The sequence below is a fragment of the Merops nubicus genome, unplaced genomic scaffold (assembly GCF_000691845.1).
Source record: "Merops nubicus isolate BGI_N331 unplaced genomic scaffold, ASM69184v1 scaffold16488, whole genome shotgun sequence".
In the NCBI taxonomy this organism is placed as follows: domain Eukaryota; kingdom Metazoa; phylum Chordata; class Aves; order Coraciiformes; family Meropidae; genus Merops; species Merops nubicus.
The window spans coordinates 69247-94478 of NW_008627963.1; the positions used below are offsets into that span (position 1 = coordinate 69247).

The following is a 25232-nucleotide window of genomic DNA, read 5'->3' on the forward strand; positions in this document are numbered from 1 at the left end:
ATTTGGCTTCACTACCAGTTACCATGGGGTCCATAGAACTACCAGGCCAATGAAATCTAAAGGTTGCTGGGATGCTTCATTTATATTTTAAAATTAAGACTTCACTCAGGAGTCTTGGGAAGTTTGAGGGCTGTTAATTTGAAAAGGGCTCTGGAGGACAGAGTCATTTCAAATAAGGTGTCCTCCAGGCAAACTGAGCTGGAAGAGAGATTGGGAGCAACCCAGGAAAGTGGCCCCATTCTCAGAGGAGACAGTTCAACATCTCCTACTGACTACAGTGGCAAAGCACTGCTGTTAATTAGTGTGTTTTGGGAGGGAGGAACTCATAATATTCTAAGGATGACTTTAGTTTAAGTCTTCAAACACTAAATGAGTTACATTCAGCAATATATTTCACACAGCATTGTCCATTACTCACAAATTAATGTTATCCCTCTGTAGAGTCTGGTGGGTTTTGTTAATAGACAGCCGACAAGAATGGCAATTAAAGTGAAACAAAGTATGCACTGGTGGGTACACGTTACAAACAAAATGCTCCCTTTGATCCTCCAGGTTGAAAGACCTTCTGAAAAACTTTTATCTTGCTAGAAGATAAACACAATGCTTTAGAACGTTTTGACTTATTTAATGTCAGCCTTGAAAGTTTTTTTAGGCAGTTTTTAATGATTCCCTATGCAATTAGCAGTACCAAAGTAGAAGTTGATTGACAAGCTATGAGCAAGCCGTTTATACAGTGGAAAAAATCAGAAAATTATAACAGCATGAGTTTATTCAACTCTGTGTGCAAACACAACACAGTCTTGCATTAGCTACACTGCAAATGGTGTGGCAATGAAGGACGTGCTGCTCACAGTCAGGAAGACCTCCATGCTGGCTCTGCACAGGCCATTCCACCAGGCACATACTGAGGCACAGAAAATGACTGTCAGCCTCCACAAGTGCAAAATCAGATGCATCTGCTCCTTATTATCATCACCAAAGAGAATCTAACCTGGTACTGAGATCCACTAGGATCAAACCTCAAAAATCAATGCTTGGAGAAGTAGTCATATCAAACATCTAATGCCTTCCCATTTTGAGTCAAAGTACACTAACGTAAATCATAGCTATGCCATCACCATGCCAAGTAGCATAGCCTTCTTCTCTTAAACATGGCTTCAAATCTACTAATGTTTTAGACTAGCTCTGCTTCTGTACTCCCACCCTAATAGCAGACAGTCAAATATTAGAAAGTTTCTTCTTTTATTCTGCAGAAATAAAAATTTAAAAAAAAAAAAAAATCATTCCAAGTGAATAAACTGGTAGAAAAGGCATCAAAGAGATGGCCCTAGGAATTAAATCCTACTCCTCCAGCAAATATTTGCAACATGTCTGGAGTTTCCTCAGCACCTGCAGGTATTTAATATTCTTCTTTAGCATCATAGCACCCAAATAATTTACAAATGTGAGTTTAATCAATCACATAACACATTTGCAAAGGAAGAAAAGGTTATGATCCCACATTTCAGTGGTGGACAGAGGGGTGAATGCCTAGGCACAGACCATCAAAAATACCTTAAAATTTTTGAGGCTTTTGGCTCAGATGGTCTACCCACATGACACCTGTGGCTGCTGAAGAATAAGCAGAAGTCTCCTTAGTTCTGAGCAGGCACCTGGTCTCTAAACTGATATTTGTTCCTTATTTCCTAATACTGTGACCATGAGGAGCTTGGGCAAGGACCCTGCTTATCTTCCTCTGCAGTTCTACTCACTTTTGCTATTGAACAATAGATTTTGGTCATTGGGATTTTGATCCAATCCATCAAAACTCAGTAGGATTTGACATCCCAAAATGTTACTTTGTATTTGATCTATCTCTGTGTTTTATAATTTCAAGAAGAGCATGACTTAATACAGGGGGGAAAAAAAAGAGAAGAATTGTACCTATCAGACAAAGGCAAAAGACATTATTTTCACTCCATTTCTCCCACTGTTTAATAGCTTGACTTTTGTATACCAGCATTCCACAGTTATAATATGAAGAGAGCTACAGCATAATGTGCTTTCTTTTAAAAGGTCATCATTATATTAGCAGTATTTGATGCATTGTGACCACAGCGCACATTTTTTTAGAGATAAGAGTGTATTTAACATTTCTATAATTTATTGGCATCAGGGAAGACTATTTAATTTTTGCTTCCCAAAGAACATCTGCAGATGATTGGCATAACTCAAGGAACCTTTACAGCTGCAACTTTCTCTAAGAGCAGAGCAGAAAGTCATGTTTATCAATATGCCTGAGTAGGATTAAAACAGAACAAAAAGAAAAAAGCATTTAAAAACCCAACTACAAAACAGTTAATTATTGGAAGTAAATGTTTCATGATCTGTGTATGGCACTCAGAGCTGAATAGATCATTAGCTAAACTTCCAGTCAGCATTCCACAGAAGCATGTTTCCTCATAGCCTCCGTTTGCCAGCAGGCTCAGTGACTTAACTCCAAGTGTTGTGTACACTGTGTAATGAGCAGGGCCAAGGAAAAGCAGTGATTTTTCTAGGGTTTTAATTTCATAAGTGTATGCATTTCCAACAGCCCTATGTGCTTTTTTTCCAGCTCTTACTGCTCTTAAAGTTTTCCTTCCATACTGAATCCTCAGTAGAAAACCACCACGCCTGGCAAAGGCTGCTGAGAGCTATAGCCACACTCACAATGCCATTTAGCACAGCTCCTTCTGTCTGCTGCTTGTGCTTCCCTGTTGCAGCCTAATTGCAGATATCCTCAGACCTAGTTTGAGAGCTTGCATGGGTCAAGGCTCACGCACAGCAGTTTGCATGCAGCCACCCTCGTTTTGAGAGCAAAAGGATTTAATGGTATGGATACAGGCAGTTCAGAGCCAGCCGGCCCCAGTGCCGTTGGGCAGTCCCAGGCATGTCCAATTTACTGCTCTAGATGTAGCTGTAGTGCATTAATGAGCAACACGGACAAGACTTTGTGAATTCCTGTCTCCTACCCTCACACTGTACGCGCTGTGCTGCATGAATGCTGCCCGTAAATTAGCTGACAGCTGAAGATCAATACACAGAGAAACCAGCTAAATTAAAGCAAGTCCCAGTAGAAAACACTCTAACAATCTTGAAGAAGCCCATAAAGGGGTAAGACAAGAGGTGCTGACAGTGACTCCATCCGGTTCAGGTCTGACCCACAACTATTCAGACCAATTTTAGCATGATGGGCTCCAAGTGACCATCTGGGTGTAAGGTTGCCTTCAGCATTGATTTCCCAGTCTGGCAGCCACAGCCTGTGCACAAGACAAGGTCCCCCAAACAACCCTGGAAAACATCCCAGCTCAAAATTCTTGAGCCTTAAGTGCCCTATTCATGTTTATCTTTCACGACATATTGAATTATTTTTAATATTTTCAACACTTTATAGAGTGTTGTAAAGCCAGGAAAAGGTATTAATCTCTATTTATTTCCAACAGTGATCTACTAAAATTCTCACTAAGTGAAAACAGATGTAGGAAGATATTTCCTGCCTCAGAGGTCATATTACTTCTAGCAGTTAGAATTGTTTACCAGCTACAGGATGCTTCTGTACGTGGTGTAAATAGGATGCAATTTCAATAATCGACCTCCTCTCTCTGTTCCCCCCAACCAGGCTGTTTTGAGACAGGTTCTGCTACTCATTTAATTTTGAACAAGAAGTACATGCTGTTTGCTGAAACCTTCTGGTCAGGACTGTTTGTTTGCTTATTTCTGTTCTGTAGGTGGGCTGGTGCTTGGAGCGTTTGAGCTCAAGGAAGCAGGTGGGTGCCAGGGACCTCACTTTCCCTGCTGTACTAATTTCCAACGACTGAAATAAACATAAAAGGAAGAAGTGCAGCTCACAAAAGGTGTTCAAGTACATGAAACAGGTTCAAAAGCCTCCTGGAGGTAGAGTCTTCCTGAACAGAAGCTACAGTACTAAAGGAGCAATATTAATTAAATACAACTTAATAGTATCTGCTGGAAGACACTTAACAGGAGCCTGATTTTTCCTGGAGTTATCAAAATGTGGCCATGGATGGGGACTGGATAAGGAGTGAAAAATGCTGGAATTTCATAGGAAAGATTAAAAGAATAAGTAATCATTTTCATGAGTATAGCATAAGGCTTTCCACTGAGCATTGTTATAGTAGGTGTACAACTTCTAGAAAGCATGATTCCTTTCAAATAAAATCAAGAGAGCCAACAGAAGGTGCTGAATTTCATCCTAAAAAGCCCAGTGTCTTCCTCACTCATGCCAGTTTTCATAAAAATCATTACAATATTAACTATTGGTATTGATCAGACATTTTATTGATTGTGATCTAAGCTCACTTTTCATTGTTATATAACCCACATGTGGCTGCTGCATCATATCCTTATGAAAATCTAACACCAGCTACTGATTTTGGGATTTTAATTACTAGGCATCCCAGTTCAAAGGATTTTCAGATAGACTTAGTTTTCAGAGTGCTATGTAAGTCTCTCTCCCATTATACCTAAGAAATATACCTACGTAAGAAACCTACCCAAACAACCCCAAAAACAAAGCAGTCAAGGTCATTAGCTAGTCCACACTAATGAAAAATAGTCCTGGATTGTTGGGACTCAAGCACCCTTGGTCCAGATGAGCAGAGACACCTGAGTGTCCAGCCTGCACCCAGGCTGCTGTCTGCTCACAGGGGCAGCAGGTAGAAGTGCAGCTGTACATGAAGCTGAAACGTGGCAATGTGTTTTCAAATCACAGGGCAGGGTTAAAGGAACTAAATACATTATATGTGAAATGAGTAAATAAATCCCAAGAAATGGAATTAAAATGAGCATTAATCAGGAGGGGTTTGAGCACGGCACATGCATGGACCAGTTCATAGGAATCTTGCTAATTGCCTTTCAAAGGCCACTTTATCCTATTAAGATTATCCTCAGGAGGCTCGAGACTTTGGGGGCAGTGGGGAAGACAGGAAAACCTAGCCACATTTATCATGTTTAGAAACAAATAGAAATTGATTTTTATTTATCTTATGAAGCAAAACCTCTGTTATCTTTCTCTCTTGGTATTTAATCCTTTTTTTCTTAGCAATATAAATAATGAGACACACCAATTAAGCTGAGGGTAACCTTCTAAGCAAGGAGAGATAAATACCATGACACCAACTTCAGTAAGCAGTACACACAATTTCTCTGGTGCACAAGCATTAATGCCAGTTACATGACAGTTTTAGACTTATTGCTGTGACCAAGCAAGGTATAAATTATGATAGGTCCACGTGGATTACAGATGATTTGAAGCAAATCAAAGGCATTAACTTTAATAAGGTGCTTTGTCTCTCTTAAATGCCACTCTTACTTTCTGTTACAGCAGCCACTAAAAATCAATGATCAGAGACCTCTGCATGCAACAGAGCTCTTAACCTCTGGAACTTCAGCCAAAGGAGCCTGTGAAACCAGAGCCACAAACCCATCTTCCAGATTCTTCCTCTGTACCACACAGCATGTGCAATAGCTCCATCAACAACATTTACAATTAAAACACATAAAGACTTTTCACTTTTAAAGTCAACTCTACATGTGTCTCCCCAAAAGCTGCAGTCAGGGATTGCAGTACCCCACGTATTGTTAGATGTAGCAGGACCACAGGCATAACAGAGCTAAAATACAAGGCCATAAAAGAGATTGAAACTTGAATAAAAATGCTTATTGTACTTTCAATAACATGGCAATAGTTCAAATCCGAGTCCCAGCCAACTCTCAGTAAAGTCAATGGGAGCTGTTTCACTGAAATCAAACAATATATGATTAGGTCCTCACAGAATTATATGTAATAGTATATACAAAATTGTAAAGAGTTTTGGGTTGACATCTAAAAGCCTATTTTCTTTCTGGAATTCTGCAATGAAGCTACTGTAAAAGGAGAATCAATACATAATTCAGTATAGTGGAAAGATTATTATAAAGGGTTATTAAATGTAGCTCAGAGATTGTGGATAAGAACAATGAAATCCCTCATTGCTTCAATCATGCTGCACTGACTTACACCAAACAGTGCTTCAGACCACAAAAAGCTGTTCCAGATTTCAAAACAAAACTTCTAACACAGTGAAAGCAACGACAGCATTATTTTGTAAAGGGGCAGGGGGGAAGCTTCTAAATATCAAGATAAATTTCGGGTTTCTATATTGGTATTAACTTTAGTTTTTCATGAACTGTGCCAGAACAAGGCAAGAAAGCATTTCTTCACTTAGTTTGCCAATGGTACTCCAGGCTAGCACTGTTATTGGAAATAACCATCACAATTCTCTGTCTCCCCAATCAGGCTGGTAGAAATATCTAAATGCTGACTCACACATCTCAACACCTCCCTGTCAATGTTAATCTGAAATTGATTTTACTTTCCAAAGGCAAAACAGAACTGCACGAAGTCAGCTACAAATGGCTTTCACAGATCAGTGTTCAGCACTTTTTATAATTCCTGTAAGATTTCAGGAGCATACCACAGGAGTTTTCCACCAAACCCTTGGAAGCTTCAGATTAAAATAGTCAATTATATTTTTATCTTTCTTCAGGAGGGAGAAAAAAATTTCCCCCATTTTGTTTCAGTTCCTGCAATCTTCCTAATCAGGTTGGTGGTTTGTTTTTTTTTTAACACAAAAGTGGGAGGGAAGTACCCAGGATAATATTTGCACTCATTACTGAACATCAGACTTCGCAGAGTTTACTTTTGACAGAAGAGCTGGCAAAGGTCATTGCTCATTTTTAAAATAGTCAATTATATTTTTATCTTTCTTCAGGAGGGGGAAATTTTTTTCTCCCTTTCTCCCATTTTGTTTCAGTTCCTGCAATCTTCCTAATCAGGTTGGTGGTTTGGTTTTTTTTAGCACAAAACTGGGAGGGAAGTACCCAGGATAATATTTGCACTCATTACTGAACATCAGACTTCGCAGAGTTTACTTTTGACAGAAGAGCTGACAAAGGTCATTGCTCATTTCAGCATGGCAGGAAAGGAGCTTTAAGATCAGGTTAATTGTTAAAAATCGTTAAAAGTGAGATACTGCTAGTCAAAATTTCTTCTTTAAAGTTTATTTGTTCATCCTTGTTTCATTCCCTTCTTTCAAAGGAAGATTTCTCAATTGTTTTCCCATCAGAAGTCTCTGAAATTAATATAGCTGAGAAAGTACATACTTGCTAAATCCCTTCATCTTGTAGAAATCAACCATCATCATTTCAAGTTGAGGTCTTGAGCTTTATTTTGAAAAAAAAACAAAAAGCAAGTGCAATACCCACCATGCACATCTTCTGCTGGCATGCAGGACAGCAGGGCCAGGTGACACAGCTACATAATCTCCCTTGCTTTTGATAACACTGCTCATAATAAAGTAAGCCAGATAGCAAATAAACCAGAGTGTGGCTTTCCTATAATCTATTCACGAGCAAGGAGCAGACGGCGTGCAAAGGAAGAGATGTTCAGGATCCTTCAAGGGCATCCACACTGCTTGTCTCATTTCAGAGCAACAGCTAAGCTATTAATTTCTCTGCAAAATTTCTATTGCCATTTATCATTAATAACGATCACTTTAGGGCATTCCAAAGAGGAAATGCAGTCTTGTATTCCACGGAAATCAATTTACTGACACCATTAGAGCTGTGCAAATAATTTATTTTTGGTTCAGCTGCCAAGCAGAAGGTATTGAGCGAAAAGGTTCCACCAGAATCAAATTCAAAAGAAAAGTTATTTTCTTGCCAAAATTTAAAATTTAAAAAAAAAAAGTTTTTCAAGGCAATAGAAAACATTCCTCTCAGCAAAAGTTTAATCTCTAATAACTGTAGGAAAAATAAGTCAGGTTCCAGAATTACAAAGCTATAAAGTGGGAGAAAAGCTGTGAAACTCTTCATGGATCCAATAGCTCCAGTAGTCCACCAGGATCTGGTGGTTCAGATGCTCTGCTTGCTCAAAGCTACTGGAACCTGTCCTACCCCCTCTGTTCTTTAGAAACGTCTCCTAAGCAGCAAGCTGTGTCAGCCCCTTCTGTTGGAGCCATTTAAGTTGTATCCAATTAATCATTGCAAGAAAAAAAAAGACAAATGGCAAATCACACGAATGATACTCTCAGGATGTGGTTTGAAAATCCAGAAAACAAGGCACATTTTCCCCTATCTCCTGCTGGAATTGATGTTTAAATGTTTTTAGATACTTTAAAATCATTCTGTCTAAATCTCCTGCACACATCACAAGAAGGTTACAGTTCCAACTCCCTGAATATTTATTAAAATACCTACAAAAACACTTATTTTAAAATCAATAATGCTTTTAAAAGTTTTAATTCTTCTTTCTGTAAAAAAAAAAAAAAAAAAAAAAATTTAAAAAGTATAGAGACTCATGTGAGCAGGGACCAAAACAGCCACCTTTGCTCATGTGGGAATGGGCAAGCTACCAGGCTATGGAGGCACTCATTTAATCCACGGGTAATTAATCCCTTTAAAGCATAACAGTTCCAACAGGAGGAAGAGGCAACAGGAGGGTAAAGTGGGGGCATATGTGCAGAGTTTAAAATTTCACTCTCCTGGGTATATGGCACATGTAGAGACAAGTAAAAGCTCTGCTCCTTAGCAAAGGCTAGATGAGAAAACACTATGTGGAACAAGATCTCAAAAGCTGCCACAAATACTCTTGGAGGCAGCCAGAAAGGAAAGACAGGAGAAAGAACAGCAGAGATTTGCTGTTTAGTACACTGGATTGGCCCAGCTCTTGCTTTCAGAACTTTCTTGAGTTTGGTTTGTTTAGTTTTTGGGTTTGTTTTTTTTTTTTGGTTTGGTTTGGTTTTTTTTGAGTTTTTTCATTTGGTGAGGGGGTTGGTTGATTTCCACAGAAACATAAGGAAAATCTTTTCCACTGTGAGGGTGGCATAGCACTGGAGCAGGCTGCCCAGAAGGGTTGTGGAGTCTTCTTCTCTGGAGATGTTTAAAACCTGCCTGGACACGCTCCTCTGTTACCTGCACTAGGTGGCTCTGCTCTGGCAGCGGGTTGGACTACATGATCATTAGAGGTCCCTTCCAATCCTTAACATTCTGTGATTTTTGTGGGTTTTTTTTGCTGGTTGGTTTGGGTTCTGAGGGGTTGTTTGGTTAGGTTGCCTTTTGTTTGTTTAGAGTTTTTGTTGTGGTTGTTCTGTTGCTATTTAGGTTTGTTGGGTTTTGTGGGGGCGTTTTTTGTGTGTTGTGGTGTTTTGTTTTGGTTTTTAAACACCACAGAAAGGCAGGAGGTACCATTCCCACTTCTGCACAGCACTACCCAGCCACCCAGTTGAGTCCCACCTGCAGCTGGCTCAGCCTGTGCCATCACACTCACCGCATCTCACACCCACACAACTCCAGCAGGCTGCTGTGCCCAGGCCATGGCAAGTGTGCAACGCCTGGGTCCTTTCTAATGTTCTTTTGGTCTAAATAAGCTCTTTGACTGATCTTTGTGGGCACTATTTCTGTTGTCTTGATGGAAATAAGCCATCAAAATTTCTTCTTGGGTGAAACGGGCTCTCTCCCACCACCACTAAACTGACAAAGGTCTATTTAAATTCATGTAGATACTTTCCCAGAGGACAAACTGAAAGCAGGGGCTGCTACTAGGTTTTAGCAGGAAGACTGCATTAGAGACCTGGCATTAGGGACCAGAATAAACAGTAAAGCAAGACAGGGAGAAATTTTATGACCTTTACCTGTAACCTACCAAGTTCCAAGCTGCTAGCATTCAGCCTGGCCTTTAATTTTACTTGCAAATACTTATGTTTTCAGTAAATTTTTAAATCTCTCAGTTCTCACAGGGGCAGTTCCAGCTATTCTAGTAAAGGCTGTTCCCCCAGCCTTCCTTGGCAGGAGCCCCAGAAGCAGCCTGACCTCCTGAGGCTCTGACCTACCTACTGTGAGCAGCAGGGGTGCAGCACCAGCCTGCTTCACCTGTTTTCAGTGCTCATCCCCATCCAGAGCTTCATCATATTTAAGAAGTCATTAAGAGAACATCAAAAAGACCAGTCAAGATTTGTTTGCTCACCTACCCAACCTCCAGTAGCAGCTGCAGCTTGGAAGAATGAGAGTTTGGGCACAGATTTATCTAGGAAAACCAAACCTGAGCAGAAACAGCACTCATGCAATAGCAGAACCTCTTGCTGTATTTATGGTTCTGAACATAATTGTCTAAATCATCTGTTTCAGCACATCAGATGTGTGCTAGGGAACTCGTATGCCTTTTCTTTTGCACAGCTTCACAGGTAGCAGGCACCTCACAGTTCAGCCACTGCCAAGCCTTCCCTAAAAGGCAAAGTTTCTGAGTATGCAAAACCTGGTGCTGAAGCTAATGGAAATTTCCAAAGGTACACTGAAATAAAGACAAACTTCAATGTAGAGTGTGGAAGGAACTTAATTTAAGGTGCAGCTTAAATACCTTGCTAAATCAGGATCTAACACATAGCCACAGGGTCAGAAAGAGTTAAGTCAGATTTGCTTAGTACTCACTCATTGGACAAGTAATTTCAATTAATTATCAGCACTAACTGTAGTTAGTATCACACAATTCTGGGAAGTGATGCTGACTTATTAAAACAGTAGTAAGTAGTCAATGCCTAATATTTCCAGAAGCATTAGGATTAATAGATTTATTATCTAAGTGTTAAAGCTCCTATATTTCAGTTTCTCCTAGCTTTATTGTAGAAGCCATTAAAGACAGTGTTTCAAAGAATAGAAATGCCAGAAGTAATAATATAATTTTTAATAAAGTTTCTTATTTTGATTTACAGTTGACAGAATCTGCTATTCTATTATGCCAAAAAGCTCCTGCTTACCTGCATAAGATCAAACATTTCTCAGAAGAAACAGCAAATCTTACAGAACATTTGGAGCATTGTATTTTATTAAGAGTGACCAGCTCCATTATTAAAGATAAATTTATACCATTTCTTGTGGCACAAACTTAACTTTTAAAAATTTAAATGAAATGAGATTTTTAGTTGCAGATTACACCATATAACTGCGACAATACTGCTTTCATTTACCTAGAAAAAATTATTATTAAATCACTACTATGTCCTATTTTTCGTCTATGTCACACTTGAGTTGTTTCTCCAGAAATACAAGCCAGGCTGAATAGTACTTCTGCCTAACAAAGCCAAGATTAAAACCCAGCACCAAAAAAATCCAAACTAAAATAAAATCCAAAGGAATAGTAACTAGACCACCAGTCACAGATTGTTAGGCAACTGAGCTCATGGCCTTTCTTTCAGCCAAAATGAATTCCTGAGAAGCTTCCTGGCCACAGTACTTAATAGCTGCCTTCCTACCCTCCTGTATAATTTGTTTGCACCCAGCATCGTGTCTGAACACAAACCCACACAAAGGAATTAAAGAAACTCCCTTATGCCTTTGTCAGGCCATCCTGACCTTTAGGTTTAAGGAAACCCTTTGGTCAACAGGAGTGTGGCTGAACATTGCATACTGAGAGAGAGGAGCTTCTCTGCTGCAAGTATTTCATCCCGTCCTTCCTCAGGCCCCCAGACAGCAGAGGAAGCTTCTCCTTGAATATAAATAGAGCAATTATTGGAGTTGTGATGTTCCTCATAGCAATACAGACATAGGACTCCATGTGCAACAGCTCCTCAAGATAATGGTTCACTGCCCTGTGTAAGGTTAAAAGTTAAGCCTGTGAAAGCTTGGGTCCTGGAATGTTCCATTCTCAGAAACTGATATACACTTTCTTTCTCTTCCCCAGTATATGCATCACAGAAGTAGGTGCATCTGACTTACAGCAGCCAGCCATAATAATGTGGTTTTTATACATAATATAATGTGTTGTGAGACATAACATCAGGAGCACAATTAAAGAACAATAGATTTGGGCAGTTAATGCTTCACCTGTCAAGGAAACAGCAAAATAAAGATGACATAGGCAATGAAAACGGAACTGTTTAGGTGACAAAAGCAACTTATAACCTTGGCATTCAAACATCTTCAAATTTGATTTTTATTACAGGACATAAACCAATTTGTGTAAAGTATCTTTATATTTACAGCTTCAATTCAGTTTCACAAAAACATGGTAGAAATTGATTAAACCACACTTTGAATGATATTAAAGACCTGGAGCACACTCATCATCACCTTTCCATGATGACAGGACTACTGTGAGCTGCCACACCATGACTCAGGGACTATGTTAGCCAGAATGAACCCAAAATGCAGGAGTCAGGACTGTTAGCTTCCCCTTCCAGGGATTACAGCAAGGGAAAGGAGTCAAGAAGAAGAATTAGACACCTGAAGTTTCTGAAAATTGACTGTTCTGGGGAAAGACAGGCTCTGGGTTTTATACATCATCATTTCTCATATGGTTTGTAGAGCATCCTTTTGATTCGAAGCCTTGCAGCTGGACTGCTTTCCCCAAGGCATAATAAAACCATTTAAAATATTCTGCAAACTGTACTGGCAAACAAAACAAAACAAAAAAATGTTCTATGAGAACCATAAGATGGATAGAGGGAACCTAGCACACCAACCTCACTTTAGTGTCCACACTAAAATATATATTTTTTTTTCAAAAGTAAAAATCTTATATGTACACTTTATTTTCATAACTCCTTGAATTCTGCCTCCTACTGCAAATATTCTTGAAAGCTGAAGTTATATTTTTGTATAGGTAGGTGTTAATGTTTTATAAAGGTCAAATTATAGTGGTCTTCCTACTGTTTTATTGTAGGAATTGAGAGCAGGCACTGTAATTAAAATTCCAGCTAAATAAAGTCTGCAGGAGTCCTACAGTAACCAGGCAATTTGGTTTTCTAGCAAACCAGAGCACATTTTCTGCTGCTAGTTCACTGCCACACAAAAGAAGGTAAACAAAACCCACAGGCCTGAATGCATTTACACAATGTTTCTTATCAGCATGGTTAGTAGAGAATATAAATATATTCTAGTTATAGAATTAAATAAAAGATTCATCCATTTTCTACAAGCTGCTTTTCAGTATTTTGGCAAAAACTGTAAGACAGAACAACTCAGTTTACACAAAGCTTGGTAAAGCCAAAAAGTGTTCACCCCACTGTGGATATGTGAGGTAAGAGATTTACAAATTGCCCTTCTGAAAAATAAACCTGAATCCCTGGCTTCAGAACGAGCCTGTGCATCAATTAGATTGTCAGTTCCTTTAGTCTAACCTGTATTTAAGTTCTGGTACCTCCTAGCAAGTCTTTCAAAAGTGTCAAAGACATACCAATGCTGGCTGCAACTTCAGTGTTGAATGTCTCTGTTGCTCTCAGGCACCTGTAGGTTTCCCCAGTGTTGCCTCTGCTCTGCTGCCTTGTTTAGAGGCCCCTCAGTTCTGCCTCAGTTCCCCACAACCAAGAGAGAGAAGATTGCACTGATATTTGGTTCTTTTAATGAGAGGAAATAAAGCAGAGCTAGTATTGACAGCAAAGTTGTCTAAAAAGCAAGATGCCAGATTGCTATAGGAATTGTCTTTTAGGTCTTCCCAGGTCTCCCAATTTTATTTTCACCTTGTTGAAAAAGAATTCTTTGGTAAAGGAATTTCAGAATTTTGTTAAAGATAATACAGTCCCTTTCAGGTAGGCTTTCCTTAGCCAATTTCTTATTTCAGCAAATCCCACCACTCACCAGGGTTGATATTTTTCAGGGATTAAAAAAAGAACAAACACAAACATTTTGGTTGATATTTACATCACAGAACGTGACATGCACTTACTGCACTACAGCTTCATTTGTCTGCCCAAGAAAAAGCAGTAGGTACAAGACACAAATATGCTCAAAAGCATTCCAAAATGACTAGAGTTTTCAGAATCAATCCATGAAAAGTTACTTTTTCTTTCCCTTCTCTAGAAGAAAGAGTATAGGTAGATAAGCTGATCAGAGACATAAGACAAAACTAGGGACACTAGCCTCCAGCTGGAAATACTGCACTCAATCTAATAAATGTCAGAAAGACTCCATGAGTTTACTAATAGCATTGCTTACTTTCAAAGCAAAGAAAGGGGTGTAAAAAGGAGATGTGTCTATTAAAGCAGAGGCATACAGGCAGATTGCTACGTCCAGGAAAGACTGCCTTAAATAAGCAAAGGGAAAGAAAAACTGCAAGCTGAAGCATGAGCATAATTACATTAGAAAAAGTAATAATTTGATTTGGATTAGCAGAGAGAAATCCTAAAAGCTAAGAATTAATTGCGAACTACATCCACAATTATTTTCAAGAATACACACATGCTTAAAGATATCATTAAGTTAAATGAAATTCTATGTTTAAAGGAAGATTTAACCTCACATACTCCCATTAATTCTTGCTAAATGTCCACACTGCACTTTGAAATGTAATGGAAAAGGGTAGATGGCCACGATGCTTTCGAGGGGTGCTTTCCTGAGATCTCCAGATTAAAGGTTGTCAGACATGCAGCCTGTGAGAACACCAAGCTGTGTACCACAGAAATGCATTAACGCCCCAGCTTGCACTCACTCGTGTTGCAGCACTTTGTCAGCCAGGAACAACAGCTTCCTCCAGAAGGAAGAAGGAGCTTCCTCCCAAAGTTGGGCTGATGCTGAGGCCTCTTCAATACAACACCAGCTCTAAACTATAACCAAAAGTTGTATACCCCTACCCCTTCTTTCCTCAGGAAGATGACCCTGTTAAATTTTGTTACCCATAAGCAAGTAGTGTCAGACTCCTTGCTTACTCATTTATTCAAAATTAAGCTACCTACATTTTCTTAAAAGACAGATTTTGGCCTTCCAAGACGTTTATACACCTGCAGAGAGCGAGGCTACCTCTTGGCTTGCACTGTTAACCAGTTAGGGAGCAACAGCTTAATCTGACTTCTTGTTTTGGAATGGTCAACTGGAAGTGACCAGAGAAGTCTTCCATTGCAGCACATGGGGACGTTGTTACTACAAGATTTGCACTGCACTGAGCAAGAGACCCAGTCCTGTTAATACTGAGCAGTTGGTCATTGATTTAGACTATTAGAAGAACAGCTGGCATGCTTCAGCCAACCAAAGCCTACACGTAGTTCAAAAACGTATTAGCTGCAAAACATTATGGCTCTTGGAAATTCTCCAGGAACAAATCAAATCTTAAACCAAGTAATCTGTTACTTTTATCTCCCTAAATCCAGACCAGCCTGTTAACAGAGCATTCACTGTCACTGCAAAGAGCCTCACCCAATTGTTTATTTTCTCTTTAAATCAGGGATGCATGGCTTTTCTCAACAAAACAGGGAAAACACTTTCCAGGTGTAGATCTTAATTTCTTCCACCTTGGAATTATAGTGTCAGGAGGAGGATTCACCAACACATATGGCTGTCCCCCATTACTCTACAAAAGCTGACTACATGCCCGAGACATTTTGACTTAGCCCTGAAGATTTTTCCCAGAACTTAAATTATTCTTTCACATTGTTTGGTCCACTGTCCTACCTTTTCAAAAGCTAGTTTGATTAAATGCATACACATAAAAGTCAAACAGTCTATTTTAAACTCCTTTCCCCTCAGGTCCTGTTAATAAGCTGACATGCACTGTTTGGAAGGCAACTGTCTGACCACCTGGCATTCAACAACCATTTTTTTCCTCTTCTGTTTTGCTTTAATCATGTATGAGAGCAGCTTAACAGATGATATGATATCCTGTTATGTTGTAGCATCAATCTACATAGACCTATTCAGAGACACCTGAGACGTTTTATATGGTTTAGTCACATAATATATTTGCAAGACATACACAGACCAACTTCTGTCTCTGTGTAAGACCTTTTTAGGCATCAAACCTTAATTAAATAGTTAAAGCATTGCTTCAAGTGCAAAAGGATCTTCCCTTTGAAGATTCTCCTCACTCTACCTCCATGAACATGGTGTAAAGTTCCCAGTGTCCCACTTTAAAACTTAATTCTACAATTTTGCAACCATTTTGCATACCCCTAGGTATTTTCTGGAATTTTAGTAACACAAGTTTGCCTTCCTACAGTCATTTAAATAGTAATATAATGATTAAGAGATATCCCTAATGTCTGGGTTCAAATCCTGACCAATATTTCTGTCCACATGGCATAACAGAATCCCAGATGCCTGATCTTTATTATGTGTTGAAGTGTCAGAACTGAAGCTCTGGGATTCAAGTTTGATACATGAGTACATTCACGTTAAAATATATTTTAGAGTATAAAATGCATTCCACTATCTTGGTAGAAAAGTTGAGACATTTCTGTAGAACCCGCTAGCCTGTGCCAAACATAGGAACCAACTCGTTTTTCAACCCTTTCTGAAGAAGTAAATTTCTTAACATAGCGAGTACTTTGAAATTAAAGGAAAAAAATCTTAAGATATTTGTAGAACTCAAAATGTGTTAAAGGCCTCTTTATTTTGACAAGCCACAAGTATGTTTCAACAAGGATACACTACAGGTATACTACCTATACCTGAGAATAGGTGAAAAATCCATAGTTATCTAGCTATTACTCAGAAGTCAAGGCATTTTTCCCTGCAAGAAATTACTAAGCAAAAAAATCTTGCCTCACTTGAACATGTTCTTTTGCAAGCAAAGCTACCAACCACCTGTAGCTCCAATTTCCTAAAACCTGCAATATTCAGCACAAAGAGTTATCACTAGCATATAAACCTCACACTAAAATTCCATAGAAGGCTTGGCATATTATAGTATGTAGAACTAGACTGCCACATTGGCTCTATGCAAGCTGCAGACACGTGAAGCAGGGGGAGATGAATCAACTGTGTGTGTCAAAGTAAACAGGGGAGTAACAGCAGTAACATTGACAGCATGAGACAGCCACAGAAAGAGACCATCTGTACAGTCAAATGGCATGGTAATCGGGGGGAAGGGTGGATGTGGTGAGCCACAGACTTCATAGGGCATCATCCAAGAAGCAGTAGGAAATATTTTGATCTAAGCATGATTAGTGTTGTGGTCCATGTACACACACGATATTCTGTGAATGGTCTTCTCTGATCTTTCCATGGGCAGTATTTAGCTTGAACAAAGGTGGTTACAGCTTTGCTAGACAACAGAAAAACTGCCTGTAAGCATTAATGATAAGCAGACTAATATATTTCCCCATCACAGGAGTAAGCAAAGATTTTCAATATGGTTGACTAGAAAAGTCTTTGTTAAAATCCACAGAATAAAAAAGGACCCAAATGCAGAGACAAAGCCCTGGTCCTGAAGCAGCCCAAGCTCTGAAATATGCAATCTATCACGTAAGAGACAGAAAAGATCAGCCATTAATTAACATCCAAATTAAAGCTTTTCAAGTAAGGGTCAAAACTTCCTTTGTTTTGACATTTAAATCACCAGCAATGTACTCCCCAGCTTAGTATGCACAACACATCACCTAACACTTTTATGTTAATTGCCTCGATTTTTCAAGTGCACTATTTGATTCGTTGTCAATTAAAAATACCCCCCAAAGCCAAGACTCATGTATGTTAAATACAAACATGATTAATGTAAAACAATTACATTTCCAGATTTGATGAGTCTGATTAGAAACTTTCCATCAGCCTGGCATGACAGAGCATTGTCACTACCAATGACCTGTCACCCTTGCCAAAGCCAAGCTCCTCAACAGGGACACATTTCATGGCCACAAGTATCTCAGAAAGGTGTAAAACCTGTAATTAAATGCTGTCAATTATCACTATCAAGAACATAGCAACCTTTATCATCTTCTCTCTTTGATTGTAGAAGGTAGTCCCAGGTCTAAACTAAAAACAAAGGCAAACAAACCCAAAACAAACACAAAAATCCAACCTATATGGAAGAAAAAATCCAGTAGCACAATTGCTGCTTGAAACAATAATTAAGTGGGCAGACCCTCTAGTATTTCCAAAAAGTGACTCTAGGAATCCTCTCTCTCACCTCATCAAGGGAGAACCTGGTTTAAGAAAACTGCACTTGGGGAAAAGAATTGTGCAGACCAGAAGTAGAAGAGCAATGCCTGAATTCGTTTATAACTTATGTCTTCTATGGCCTTAAGGAGATAAAAGGCTCTGATGAGGGGAGGAAATAAGAGAGTCAAAAACAGGAAAAACAAATTTCACAATTACGAAAAGAAAATGGTCCAAGTCTGAAGGTTGCTGTTAAGTGAGATGCAAGAATAAAGAAAGAAACAAAAACAAACAAACAAACAAAAAAAACAACCAACCAAATAAACAAACAAACAACTACAGTTCGACCTGAGCAGAATGAGATAAAAAGCTAAGAAATAGCAACAGAATTCCAGTGAAACTCTTAGGAGAGAGGGGATGCATAAACAACTGGACTGGTGTAGTTTTTATGGCCAACTTATAAGTAGGCTTTGATAAGAATTGATACAAATCTGAATAACAGATTCAATAAAATTCTATACCCTCAGTTTAAGCTTTGCTTCCTTCTTCCCATTGGTAAATGTAAAATATAATTACCATTGCCACATGTAGAAAGAATAAATACATAAGAACCAGCTGCAATCCACATTTAATTGCAAGGGAGATATTAGCAAGGAAATGTACTGTAGGACCTTGTTTAGATTGAGAAATAATAAAAAAAAAGAGAGACTGTTTTATTGCACTTCAGAAAAGAATTAAAGACTCCTTGGCTTATCGAGGACTACAAAAACAATCACTGCTATAGCCCTGCTTTGCATATTTGCTCTATTAATTTACATAGCCCTAGTAAGCCTCACATACCAATGCAACTGCTAAATTACACCACTCTTGGGTAATGGGCATAAAAAGATGCAAGAGCATGTGAAGTGTATTCAAACAGACAATTAAAAATATCAATTCTGTTGACAGCTGAAATGAAGAAACTGTGCAGAGGTTTAATGCTGCTGCACGAAGGACACGCTGCTCGTGAGTGATTGAATTAGCTGGGCTCGTGCATCGACAGTCTGCCTTTGTCCAACATTACACATTAGGTCAATTTAGTGTCTGCTTATTAAAATAATTTAATTCCGAAGACTGTTTCCAGACATTTCTAAGTCTCCTCTTGCTTTTCTCTCCTCCTCACATTAATGATGGCATCTTAATTACCGCACTGGTTTCACACCAGTGCAATTTGCTGGGTCACTGCAGAGCAGTCCAGTCAACTATGGCTTAAACTCATCCTGTAGGTGTTTGGGAGGACAAGCACAAATCAGCAGGAGACCTGGCCAGACGTGCTACAGTCTCAAAGTTCCAAAGCAACCAAAGAATATGACAAAGGTTATTTTTTTATTCAACTTAACACTAACTGGTGCATATTTTACCTTTACTTTACATAGGCTTTCAACTTTACATGCTTATTAAATTCATCGTACTTGTACCCTATGAATTTCTACTTTTAACCATGTAGGAATGATGTGTTCATCAACTCTTTAAAATAAGAATTTCAAATAAACCAATATTGCCTGAAGAAATTAGAAGTTTGGAATGCCTCTTCTAAATTGAACAAGAATCTCACAGCTCTGTGAATAGGATTATGCTTATGTTCTAGATTTCCTCTGAAAATGTAACTCAGACTAAGTAACTTGTCAAAACACAGACTAATAAAGTTATTCTAAAGGTTTATTTTAGAATCTTTTAAAGGCTGAATAACTGAAGTTTAAGGAAGTCTTTTCAATAGATTCTGGCAACTAATACTGACATTTCTTTGGGAAAGGTTAGTGCTATTTTAAAACGAGTGTGCAGAGATTACACCTTCACCCAAACATAACAGCAGAACTACACCAATATGCAGTAGTAATACCTAGGCAGAACTGAGACAGCAAATGTGCTTATTTAATGAGTAATATTGTTTTGCATTTCTTGGTTTCACTAAACTATCACCTTGTATCATGTTGTAGGATCTAGGTACTGGATGCAGGTGACAAGCACTACTGTCTCATGCTGCATACCTACAAGAATTCCTGGTTCAACAGCAAGCAACCAAGTGTTCCAAAGAAACTATTAGTAGCACGTATCACATGTAAAAATGCTGGTGTGTTTGGAAGTTATGAAAATGGCAGCATTTAATAGCTTTCAAAATCATTGACCACTGGATAAAGTACTGCCATAGTTTGACGGCCTTGAAGTCCCAAAACCACACAATTGAAGGAACAAGTTCTAACACCTGCTCCTTAAAGTGTTGGAAAGACCACCAGACTGAAAGACAGCTAAATCTCCTTCACTTTAACACCAGATTGGCTTTTATCATGTGACATCTGATCATGAGAAATATTACTGAATACCCCAGTTGTACAACACATGTAGTAATGATCTGCCATCACTGATGACCACAGACTTCATCCTGCCTCCTCTGAATTTCATGTAGAGATTTAACCTTGCCCCAGCTTCGAATGAAACTGCTAAGACATAAGTTTCTAGATCCGAGTTGCAGAGATGAGTCAATAGTGAAAAGCTGATAGGGCAAGCCTCGATTTCCAAGATTGTAGGAAAGACTATTAAAAAAAAACCAAAACACCTCAGAGTAAGTGTTCTTTTTAGGAAGTGGATGATTCCAGGTTTTCACAATATTCATAATGCCCTAAATGATTATACATAGTACTTCACCATCTCTGATACATGAAACAGTGTAAAGTCTGTAGAGACACAGGATTAGTGCAGAGCAACCCAGACAGAATCATAGCAACATTCAAAATCTTATGTACAAACAAAAAGCTTTCTGATAAACGGCCGGAATGATACAAACACAGAAGAAATTCTCATTTTTGCACAGTAGTAATATAGGGAAATAACATACGGTTCAGAACTGGCTGATCCTCTCTGAATTCAAATGGCTGTTCAATATTAAAAACCTTTTGCTGGAATCCAGGGACACATTCTATATCTTCTGCACATGCAAGCAGCAGAACCTGAAGGAAAAAAAAGGAAACAGACTTTTAACATCTACTCATTCACCCATCATCCCGGCTTCCGGGAATGATGCTGTATTTAGGCTCAATGCTCATAAAACCAAACATCAGGCTCCATGCTGATAAAGCAAAGTATCCATCACATTACATTTCCTCTTCAAATCTTGTTAACCAATTTTTAATGTAAGATTTTTTGATTTTACCTGGCTGGCATGGAAATTACAGAACAGTAGCTTTCAAGGTCAGATTCAGTTCAGATTATTGATAAAGGATATTATTTATCTTTGTGAAAACGTAGGATGTAATATTGCTCCTTGAAATCATAGGTGAATACAGCTAGGCTTAAATATATGTTAAAATTAAGAAGTTTTTAAGTTGATTTAAATTGATAAATTAGGGTCTGCAAACCTAGTTTCAGACAACTGATTATGACGTTACAGAAGGAACTCTTCATTCAAGGGTCAAGTCACCACAGAAACTCCTCTGTAAAAAAAAAATCCTTGCTAACAAAGGCAAACTGTTGCCTTCTTTTATCTTCCCTTCTGAGTCATTGTTCTCTATTTTCTCTGTAATAAAAAGCTTGTTTACACCATAGGAAGACTTAAAATGAAACGTGTGCATCATAGTGGAGGTGGATCTGAGGGTTAAAGTTGAATACAGTTTGTGTCACTATTAGTATGTGGTCAAAGTTCCCTGTCACCACAGAAACACCTTAACAATAGAGGAAGCTTAAAAGCAAAATAAAATTGCTTGAAAATAGGTACAATGCTAATCTCTGTCTCTGAAGGCTTCTGTTCTATCCCTGAATAGAGAAAACAACCTGAAAGGCTATTTTTCTTGGCAGCTTTTAAATGAGAGCATGGAGGTTAAAATGTCCAAGAAAGAGGCAGCAAGAAAAAATTTACTAAAAGGTTTAAAAGGTTAAAGAGTGAGGCAAAAGGAAGCAAATTGAAGAGTAGGAAAAGCCCAATCTGTATTTTTCAACCTATATATGCGTAACTACATTTTCAAGGTACTTGCTGCTTCAGAACCTCCAAAGATGCTTTTCGAAACCAGACTTCCAGCTGGTGTACAGAGTACTCTGATCTCAAAGCTATTATGGCCAATCTGCTGCTTGTTGGATAGCCAAAAAAAAAAAACAAGCACAGAGGGCACACGTAGCAACCAAGAAGCAAATGATCAAACAGTGGTTCTGAATGACATAGGCTCTAAAATTCAAGTGGCCCTGCTCAAATAGGTCTATTTACTCAAGACATTCTCAACACATGATTATAACATTGTAAACAAAGCTCTTCAGGTGTAAAGTGAGGGCAGTTTCTCCCCTATGCCACAAGGGTGAATGCTGAAGGCTCCTTTCTCCTTCACAAGCTCAGGTGACAAACTATATTCTCACTTCTCCCAGCTCAGTAGCAGTATCTCAAGTCAGTTCTACTCCATCACATTATCACCTAGGTGTGCTGATCCTGATCTGGAGACATCCTGCAAAATATTAACATCTGTGTGTTTCCCTCTTAACCACCACTTGTAGTCCGTTTACTAAATCAGAGCAACCCAGGATCTGCTCTCCCCCTTCATGTACTTCACACTCATTTTAAGTTTTATGTGGTCCTATTTATAAAAACCCACCGCAGCAATAAAGACACCCCACCTGGTCTGCATCAGTTCATCTTGAAACCAACTGCTACATCATTTGTTTCATGTCGCTGACATTTGCTATAAAAGCTTGGCTAGAAGTGCTAGCAGACTGTGAGAAACAGCCATAATATTTCATGACAATTAAGCTGGTGGTACTTAAATACAGCAGATGGATGCCTTTGCCATGCAGCCTGACCTGCTCCATGTTTGTCCCTTTGAAGGCTTATCCAAGAAAGAAGAGAAAGACTTAAAGACAACAAGCAAGGTATAATATACTTGACCATATTGCCTTTCTTACAAAGGCTTAAAAAACACACGTGCCTAATGCCTCATTCAGTTATTGATGCTGATATTATATTGATTTTATTGAAGATTCTGGACTCGGCAGAGACTGAGAATTGGATGCCTCCTTTTGATCTTCCAGGGTGAGATATCTGCAGAAGTGAATCAACATATTCAGCACCTGCCCTCAAAACTGTGCCTAAAACTTGATTACTGCTTATAAAATAATACCCTTATATGCATTTAAATGGTCACACACACAAAGACACACATGCATCTTCTACACACTTCTTCTGTGTGCCCAGGTGCATTTTTAAAGTACCTGTCTTTCTGACTCATGGTGTTGATGAAAGAATATGCATAAAAATGCAATCACAGCAGAAGGAAAATTCTTCTGATCTCAAGATGCAAGCAACAACTGAAACAGTTATATAACAGCTCCACACCAGAAAAATAGCTCAAGCAATATATGCTGAAACTTAACTACAAACAACTCTTCCCATATAGGATTAACACAACAACTAAGAGGCAAATCATGTTCAGACTCCTCAGCTACTGGCATCTTAAAGTTGAAACTCTTGTCTTGTGGAGGTATAAATAAAGAGCTTGCTTTGGACATCATCTGTGTCACTGCTTAGAGAAGGGAGTATGTCTACTTTATTGGATTTGTGACAGTGTAAGTTGACTTTGAAATCTGGGCAATCTAAATAGGTCATGAGTTAACTTCTGTAAGCCTGGTAAAGAAGTCTCATATAATACAGACATAGCAAACAGAAAATGACCTTTACTCCCTTTGAAATAATTACAAGACTCAGACTTGGCCTTGCTGCAAAATGGAACATTTTATTCTAGTTGTGCAATCCCAGGCACTTTCTTCCACTCAACACGTCAGGCAAGATGTTAAATTTGTCACCACACAGAGTTTAATTAATTATCTTTTAAAAGCACAATTATTCTTTTAATTTATTTTTCCCATGAAGAAGAAACTTCTGTTGAACTGAATGTCTCATTAAAATAATTTCTGTTGAGGTTCTGCACTTCAGGGAAAAAAGTCTTTAAAAATACCTTGAAGAAAAATAAGCCAAGCAGATATATGTTGAGGGCAAAGAGAATGTTGTTCAAAGCAGAATACACTCTGAATTTGAGCACCATGTAGATTTCATATTTTTTGATATAATAAAAGGGTTTATGGGCTGATAGCTGTCTAAAGAAAGACTTCAGCTAAACACACTGAAAATAATGTTTAGATGTCATATAGGTAGAATTCAGAATATATAAGTATCTGTTCACATGTCTAGTCAAGTCAGTGCTGGGCAATTAGTACAAAGGGATCCTTCACCCACTATAAAGAAAAAAGCCATGTTCTTGAAGGTATATGGCAATTATACAGCAAACATCATTTGCTCATGAAAATCAAAAAGGGTAGAAGTCTGAAAAGCAAATCAGGGAGTCGTGACTACTGAGACCTACAGATCCCATATTACCTGACAAGCAGAATCAAAGTTTTTCATAACCTACTGCTTTTCAGAAAGGTACCCAGCAAAGGCTCATTTTTAATATCCTGACAGTTTGTCTTTCTGAATTCATTGCCAGTCACTATAAGGAAATGTCACGAGCTCAGGTAGCTCCTTTGGAAGTTTGGTCACTGGGCTAGAACTCTACTTCTGATGAGGTGTCAAGCTTATGAAACACCTGGGGTTTTTTAGGTAATAAAACAGCACACACATACTGGTGTGACCTGGACTGACCTCAACATTTGCACTGAAAGCAGCTCACGTAGAAGGTGGCTTGGAAAGCAAACGAGGATGGCAATTTTATAGTACAGTGCAGAGGATATTAATAAAGCCCCTGATGTTAAAAGTACCTTTGAGTATTACCACATCTCAAAAAACAGGGTTCTTCTACCTCCTCTGCTGCTGACTGAAAGTCAGTCTCTGCAATGCCCTTCTGAAGAAACTAAAATTCTTTGTGTCTGAAGAATTTAAAAGTCTTTATGTACTTTTTGACTTGCTCAGTTTCAGCACACAAAGCAACTTCTTTCAGGTTTGATTGGCTACATCCTCACTCTGGAAATTAATTTTCTCACCTTTTATTATAAGCACTCATAACTTCATTAGCTCTACCTGTATGAGATCAACTCATGAAAAAATGCAAGCTTCAGAATATTAACTACATTTCCCACACATTCTTATGGTGTGAAATTACTTCTTGTGCAAGCCTTTATTCAATTAGACATGTAAACGGTGCAGACACCTGTGAAAATCACCTGTCCAGGTGTGAATTTAGCACACAATAAATGCAAACAAATCTCATATCATAGGACAATGTTCTGTAGGACCACATTCTACCTTTGACTTCAAGACAGTAATGTGAAATGCAAACCAACAAAAAACAACTCACAAAAGAAGAGCTAAGGTAGAAATCTCACTAATTTTTAATAGCAATAATCCTACAAGT

At 38.6% G+C, this 25232-nt stretch overlaps 1 protein-coding gene across 1 annotated transcript in view; it reads right to left on the reverse strand.

The window, feature by feature from the left end:
* The window catches only part of LOC103778915 (cadherin-13-like), a gene marked incomplete at its 3' end in the record, with an annotated part of 87604 nt that overhangs the window by 54033 nt on the left and 8339 nt on the right, over positions 1-25232 (reverse strand). The window contains 1 exon segment of the mRNA XM_008946532.1: positions 20747-20858. Within this exon segment, the coding sequence (XP_008944780.1) occupies positions 20747-20858 (112 nt within the window).